At 43.3% G+C, this 8186-nt stretch overlaps 1 protein-coding gene across 3 annotated transcripts in view; it reads left to right on the plus strand.

Moving 5' to 3' along the window:
* Nucleotides 1-8186, plus strand: part of Bcas3 (BCAS3, microtubule associated cell migration factor) — a 498657-nt gene that overhangs the window by 163272 nt on the left and 327199 nt on the right. For all 3 annotated transcript variants that reach the window (XM_026780237.1, XM_005350452.3, XM_005350453.3), the window contains exon 15: nt 514-778. In XM_026780237.1, the coding sequence (XP_026636038.1) occupies nt 514-778 (265 nt within the window). The remainder of the gene's footprint in view (nt 1-513; nt 779-8186) is intronic.

Genomic DNA, 8186 nt, shown 5'->3' on the forward strand with positions numbered 1-8186 from the left:
TGTGTGTGTGTGTGTGTGTGTGTGTGTGTGTGTGTGTGTAGGCAAGAAGTAGATGCCAGGTGTCTTCATTTCTCCCCCTTAACATTTAAGACGTGGAGGTCACTGATTGGGTGGACCAGCTGACTAGCACACTCCCTGGATCCACCCAGCTTGCACTTGGGTTAGACCCTTGCTCCCCCTTGTTGAACTAAGGACCTAAGCTTTTGTGCAGGCGCTCTCCTCACAGAGCCACCCCCAGCCTGTGGAACACAGTACCTGTTTCACAGAGCTCTGTGAGTCAGCTGCAGGAGGACCACAGAGGTCCTGATTCTTGCCTTTTCACCTGAAACAGCAGAGACTGGAACCCTCTACTCCAGGTTTTAAAAGTCAGATCCCCATATGGAGTCCTAGTGACCTGTAAAATATGTTTTAGATTTGTCATCCATTCTTACACAAATTTGTTTTTACGTTCTGACCTGTCCTTAGGTAAACCTGAGTGACCTCAGATGTTTTTGTCTCTTTCCTCCTTCTTAGGTTCAAGACATCTGTTTCAGCCATGATTGTCGCTGGGTGGTGGTCAGTACCCTCCGGGGTACTTCCCACGTTTTCCCCATCAATCCCTACGGTGGCCAGCCTTGTGTCCGCACACACATGTCACCACGAGTAGTGAATCGCATGAGCCGTTTCCAGAAAAGTGCTGGGCTGGAAGAGATTGAGCAAGAACTGACATCTAAGCAAGGCGGCCGCTGTAGTCCCGTTCCAGGCTTATCCAGCAGTCCTTCCGGCTCCCCACTGCATGGTAAACTCACTCTCCTCTCTTTGCTGCTGCTGGCTCTATGACATCAATTGTATTGAGTTGGGATTAGATGCAGATTTTTATAATCTGCTTGTGCTCTGGTTAAGTCCTAAGCACATTTAAGAAATTCATATTTATTAAGTCAAAAGTGTGAACCAAAATGATAATGGTGATCTTTTCATGGTATTGTAACTGCTTTGCATTTAAGTATATAAAGAGTATTCAATTGAAGATTAAGTCTGCTTTCATAATCTTTGAGTATGCATTCCTTTGTGTACTGGGCTGGTACTGCAGTTCAGTAGGAAATATTGTTATTGCAATGGTATTGTCTTGAGCTGTGTTCTTGTAATGCTCTCTGGGATTCATCCCAGTACGTTATAGCAGAACAAAAATACCATCATCCTGGTCAATAAATGGAGCATCACCAAAGTCCTTTCTTGTCCACCTCTTTGTGATATTAAACCACAATTCTGAACTTCATAGCGTCCTATGTATTTAAATGTATTTAAAAATACATTTACTCTAGCAACCCCTTAAAGTTGTTCCATTTGAAGTTCATGGACTTATATACAGTGGAGTGTTTTGTAAGATCTGTTAATGCTGCGGGATGGCTTATTTGGCTTTGTTTTTGACAGAGTCAACCTCAAACTGTATCCGAGGCATACTGTGACTCCTCAGCGCTGGGCTGCCAGCCCACACCCTTCTTTCCTTCTTGTTTTGAGAGTTGTTTTATGTGGATGATGCTCATTCGTTCAGTTTTGAGGTGAATGAGGCTAGTTGTTTTGAAACGTTTCATCTGCTCCCCCAATCCCTTATGTAGACATGCCACTATTTGGTTATTGTGCCCGGCCATTCTGAAGTACACGTGTGTGGTTTCTGGTTGGGAGGTTACTAATTCTAATGATGCAGTGAAGTCTTTCCAGTGTTTCTTCTTAAATGTGTATATTCATTTTTGAGTGGAAATTCTGAGTCATTCCTTAAGGTGCATCTTTTATGATTTTTTTTCGTTTTTATAAAGTTATATGTTTGTTTCAGATGTAGTCTCAGAAATACAACCCACAGTAGTGTTTGAACTCATAATCCTCCTGCCTCAGCCTCTGGAGAGCTGTATTATAGATGTGTTATTTTCACTCTGTCCCTAACCCCGGTTCCCTTCAGAAAGACTTAGCATGCTGGGGCTTGTTTTCTGGAGCGCTGCACGGCCTAATAATAACAACCACGTTATGATTTCAAGTTCGAGGTATTTTCTATGGAGAGATTATGGCTCCTACAATCAAGAGTCCATGATTTTGATCCATCTGCCGCTCATGTAAAATAAAGTACCATTTAAACAGGAACACAGACACACTACTGTTGTCACTGCCCATCTCGAAAACAGTTCCCCCTCTGAAGCAGGGAGTCACTTATGCTTCAAGCTGTTTCTGACCGTTTAGTCTTCACCTCAGACCCTCCTCCCGTTTCTGTGCCTTCCAGCTGCTTCAGCTGCCTTGTGCAGTCCTTCGCTCTCGGGCTTGTCCATGGCGCAGTCCTTCGCTCTCGGGCTTGTCCATGGCGCGGTCCTTCGCTCTCGGGCTTGTCCATGTTGGAGGCATGGCTCTCACAGCATTGGTTGTCTCTCTTCATCTTCACTTTGTGTCTTCTCTGTCAAAACAAAATGGGCATTGTTGTTGGTTAGTTCTAAAAATGATGTATTTACAGTTTGTGCGGGTAAACATTCTGATGCTGGTTAAAAACAATGTAAACCTTGCAGCAGGGAGGGATTCATCTCGAAAATGAATCATGTCTTGGCTGCATTGCGTTGTTTGTATGCGCTCTTTTTAGCGAAGTAAAGGAAACTGTTAAATAACAACTGATATAGGGGTATTTCCTTTTAGTGTTTTGGAGCCAATCCAGTTTAGGTTAGGATTCTTGTCTTTTTTTTTTTAAGTTTTCCAGAGGATGTTTATTTATTTGAAATATATTCTTTGTAAATATCCTTTCTTTTCCTATCTCGTTGCCTTGGGCTTTAGAGAAAAATGAGTCTTTCATGTTGAGATTCTTGTGTATGCATTAATAGAAATGCACACTAACATTATAAATATGAAAACCACACAGCAGAGTCATGAGCAGCTGCTGGTGGCAAGTGTAGATGGTTCCTTATCACACTATATGGGAAATCACATCTTGTTATATATGAAATAATAGCATATTTTATGTGAAATAATATCTTGAATTATCTTCAATTATTGTTTCTCCAGAGATTGTCTGTGCTTACCACCGTTTTGAAATTACATTTGACTGAAGTATTACTTTAATATGACTTCATATATCACTATGCCACCACTTTAAAAAATATATGACTGCACCATAGCATCATTTTTCCTTAGTATATGTGTTTATTTATAGCTAATATGTATTATTCACAGAGTACTCAACCTTTTCTTGATTTGCGAATAGTCTGTCATGCAGACATAATGGCAGCTCTCTTGTAGTTATTCCGTCATCCCTTCAGTTACCTCTTCCCTTTCTGTCATTAACCATACCTGATCTCCTAACTTCCTGCTGAGCTGTCCGCCGATTAAGGTGGAGAGTGTCCCATCCCAGTTCCATCCTACCAAGATGTTCTGCCCCTTCCGTGCTTTCCCCCTTGGGAAATGACATCTTGTTTTGCGTTTCTTTAACTGGAGTTGTCACTACAGCTTCTCTGCTTCTTAATTAAACTTTTGAACATGGTCTGATGTTGTTTGAGTTTAAGCATCAGTATTGCTCTTATTTGAATATAATAATTACATGTTGACACATCAGTCAGTATCTCTTATTGACTGCAAAGATGGGAAAATCTTTTTTTTTTGTTTTCACTTGTTATCTTGGTTCCTCATGTACCAGTTGATAAAATATCAGACATTAAACATGTTTAGAAGTTATTCCAAGAAAAATAGTACACTTTGTTATTTTTCTAAATTAGCTTTTATGTTAGCATAAACAATTGCATTATGGCATTTTTATACACACATAAAAAGCAATTTAGATTTAAATCATAACTTGTCAGAACGGGAGATTTTTATTCATGGTAACATTACTTTTCAATTTGACTCATGTAAAATGATCACTTACTCTGCCACTGTGAATTAATTTTTTAAAAAAATATGTGTGGTGAGGCACTTCTGAGAGCCTGTGAAACAGTGGCGAGCAAAGCAGAATCCGCCTGCTTCCCTGCAGCTGTGGACAGATTGAGAGGAAGGAGGGAACACAGGGAGTGTGTTTCACACCTTTAATCCCAATTCTCTGGAGGCAGAGGCAGGGCTGTTCAGTGAGACGCTGTCTTAAGAAGAGTAGAGGAAATTAGGAAATGCCTGGGAAGTTTCCAACTGGAGATGACCATTCTGTTTGCGGAGGTCTAGTGATGTGTGGACACATACCTGATGGCTATGAGGGGAAACTCAGGCAGAGAAGAGCAGACCACACAGCTCTAACCCGAGCAGGGGACAGCAGTGCGGCTGGCCTGCTCCAGCACAGTGTCCCCAGTGATAGTGAGGTGCTCAGTTAAGGCCGACTTTGACTTGGCCTCAGTGACGTGGGGACACGACGGTAGACTCTGAAGATAGGAGTGATGTAAGTCTGTGTTTTGGTTGCTCTGAACGGCAAAGGTAGAAGCCTACAGAGAGCAGTGACGGAGTATGGACAAGATCCAGCAAGAGAGCTGGAGTCTGAGCTAGGCTGGTTTGCTTAGAGTTATGTAGACTTTCCCCGAGTGTATGTGTTTATATGTGCTCATACTCGTGTGTACACGTGTTTATGTGCACAGGGTCTCTCCTCTAGCCCAGGCCAACCTAGAGCTCACTTTTATTCTCCCAATGTTCTCCCATTTTCATGACATTCTTCCTACGTCAACTCCCCGGTGCTGGACTATAGATGTAAGCCATCACAGCTTTCTTTAATGTTGTTATGGTAGAACCATCAGAATATTTTTGGTTACATTTTATGTCCAGTAGGAAAGAGTGCTTGAGTCAGGGTGACTAATATGATTTTGGTTCGAAAAGCTGGGAAAATTGGGGTTGTTATCAGTTGAAGTATTAACAGTGCTTCATCAGGTTTGGGCCTAAAAACAGGACTGAAAGTTTGGGATGTGTTAAGATCTCTCATTTCCCACTCACCCCCCCCCCCCATTTTTCCTTTTTCTTCTTTCTCTGTCTTGTCACTTATCCTGTTTTTCTTCACCTCATCATAGACCGGGTGTCACTATGTAGCCACAGCTAGCATGCTGGGGATTACATGTGTGTGTCTGGGCCTTGATATGATGTCCCATGTTCTTAGCATGATTCAATATGTGGTTCTGGAATTGATGCGTTTGTATGGGGATAATGATGGTAAGGCATTCGTGCAGGTGAAAACACGCGCTCCTGGTGAGAGTGATTATGGGTAAGAGATGTCAACCAGAAAGTCACTAACAAGTGATATGAAATAGAAAACCACATATAGGAAGTGGTCAGGAGGAGGTAGTGATTGTGTTACGTTCTAGCAACTGGGTAGTGAAGGTAGGAACTGAAGCTCAGAGAAGACTGGTAATAACAGCTAGGAGGGGATTTAGTAAGAAGAGAACACTGGCACCATGAAATATTGATGGGTGGTGTTTTGTCTGTTTGTTTTCTGGAATGTAAGTTAGTGGGAGGGAGTCAGGGGACAGAGGAGATGGCATTTATCATAGGGGTACTGAGGATGGGTGAAAGACCAAGGAGAGATGCAGTCTTCTAGATTTATATGGCTGTTCCTCCAGGCTACCGTCTGTCTGTCTGTCCTGTCTGTCCTTCTGCAGCTGGAGTTGCATCCTCCTCCCTCCTGGAGTTACACAGTCCTGTCCTTCAGTCTCACCTCACACTGTTTTCTGTTCTTACCTGCATTGACTGCTCACCGCTTCCCCCAGATTTAGTCATTCACTGGATGCCGAGATCAAACCCAGGGTTTTTCTGATGGTTTTCGTGGTCTCCATCACTAAGCTGTATGCTGGGGAGCTAATAGAAGACCTGGGGTCAGGCTCTGCAGGATGGACTCTTCCCATGATTCCCCGCTGTAATCTTAGACACACTGCTTGCTCTGGCTACTGAGACCAAATTTTTTATCTATAAAACAGGGCTAATATTTCCAACCTTGAAGGGTCATGAAAGTCACAGCACTGTGAATGGTGCTTGGTGTGTTTTATCACTCAGTGTGTAGAATTGATTCACTTCTCGTTCTTCTTTTAAAGTATAAGTAAATTCAATGAATATTATTAATTGAATATTAATTGAAATAAAAATTTGAACTTCTTTTTGTATAGGCTTTTAATTGCTTTCAATATGGACATTAACTTGTGATTATTTCTGAAATTGGAAATATCACCAATCCACAATTGAAAGTGGTACTCATGGTTCCACACCTGAGTTACACGGTTTAATGTGTGTGTGTTCCTGACAGCCTCCGGGTTGACTCTCCCTTCACCTCGTGGGTCCTACAGATTGAGCTCAGGTGGAGTCAGACGTGGCTGCATCTAGCCCACCTGCCCCATTTACTCTTGCCATTTCTTTAATTTGAAATAGGTTTTCCTTTTATGTTTAAGTGTCTACCCTGTCATGAGATTTCCACAACTGCCTCTGTGCCTGCCCCCTCCTGGGGAGGGGTGCGTCCTCCTCTCAACCCAGGCTGGCCTCACTATGTAGTATGTGGAACTATTTGGCTCACTACGCAGCTAAGGCTAGCCTTGAATCACTGATCCCCCTTCCTGCCTCCACCTCCCATGTTCTGAAAATGCCCTGTGTCCCTTAGCCTAGCATCTTTCTATCTATCTCACTTGGTTTTGGCAAGGAGTTGTGTTTGAGCTACAGCTTTTGGCAACTGAGTTCCAGATTCTCTCTCCCAGCCCCAGATTTGATGGCTTTCAAGGCGGCCTCTCATATCTTGGACCCAGAGCCGCTACGTTTCAGCAAAAGGCTTCCAAATCCAGCAGCTTCTCTTTCCTTTCAGCATCTGTGTATGGCGTTCCTGTCTTACCGCTCCAAGACTGTTTATAGCCTTCATTTGATGGCTTGTTGTAATTATTTACTTTGGTTGATAGGGAGTTTTCTTGATACAGACCGCATCACATTGTAAATACAAAGCAGCCACACAGCTTCGCCTCCTTGGGAGAGTCTGCACCAGTATGCTGTGTCTTGCTGCTCTTTCCACGTCACTGTTTACTTGTGGACTAAAGTTTCCATGAGTGTTTTAATTTTTGCCAAGAAAAATCAATCATGTGCACTGTAGTTCTGCTTTAAATTTCATGCCTCATCTGACACAGAGTATATAAATGATACAGACGCATTACATGGGGGAGTCCTCCGTGGGGTCGCCTAGCACCTGGGCCTCTGCTTATTCCGTGGAGTCTGTTGCCTGAGGTTGGTGCAGCCTTGTTTCTAGTCTCTTGTTTTAAAGGCTGAATGTTTTCCTGGCTCCCGACTCCTCCTCTGGAAATGTTGGCATAACATTGTGCTCATCTTGACATTCACTATACACCAACATCATCCGCACTTTAAATATTTTCATGTCATTTTCTGTCATGGTGCAGAGAGAGCAGATGAGCTCTATGCAGATGTTTAGAGAAGGCCAGTCTCACAGCCCTTCCCGACAACAAGATGTCTAACTTAGAAACCACTTAGGAAGCAAGGCATGTTGACTCAAGCCTATGAACTCCAGAGGCTGAGGCAGGAGGATTGTCATGCATTTGAGACCAGCTTAAGCTACAGCATGATGGGGGCTGGAGAGATGGCTCAGAGGTTAAGAGCACTGACTGCTCTTCCAGAGGTCCTGCGTTCAATTCCCAGCAACCACATGGTGGCTCACAACCATCTGTAATGAGACCTGGCGCCCCTGCTTCTGGCATGCAGGCACACATGGAAGGAATGCTGTACACATAATAAATAAATAAATCTTTAAAAAAAATAAGCTACAGCATGAGGCCCCGTCTTAAAAAAAAGAATAAATAAAAATCATTAATTGAAAAGAACTATCGAAGAGAGCAGCTGTGTTTTATACCACATATTCTTTATAGCAGTTGGAGGTTCGCCAAAGCATCAAGAGGGGCTTTTAGTGCCTGCGAAGATGGCTCAATCAATGTATAAAGTGTTTTCTACATAAACACAGGGGTCTGAGTTAGCCCCCAGTGCCCACCTTAATCCCAGCTCTTGGGAGGCGGAGTCCAAAGGATGTGTGTAATATGCTGGCTGGCTAGCCAGTCCTGACTCTGCAAGGCTCCAGCCTCAGTGAGAGACCAGGCCTCAGAAATGAGGTGGAGAGCAATGGAGGAAGAAAAACGGGATGGAACTTTGCTTCCATGTACAGGAGCGTGTGGATAGATTGGCATGTGCGCATGCTCTCTCTCTCTCTCTCTCTCTCTCTCTCTCTCTCTCTCTCTCTCTCTCTC

This window comes from Microtus ochrogaster, chromosome 7 (assembly GCF_000317375.1).
Source record: "Microtus ochrogaster isolate Prairie Vole_2 chromosome 7, MicOch1.0, whole genome shotgun sequence".
NCBI lineage: Eukaryota > Metazoa > Chordata > Mammalia > Rodentia > Cricetidae > Microtus > Microtus ochrogaster.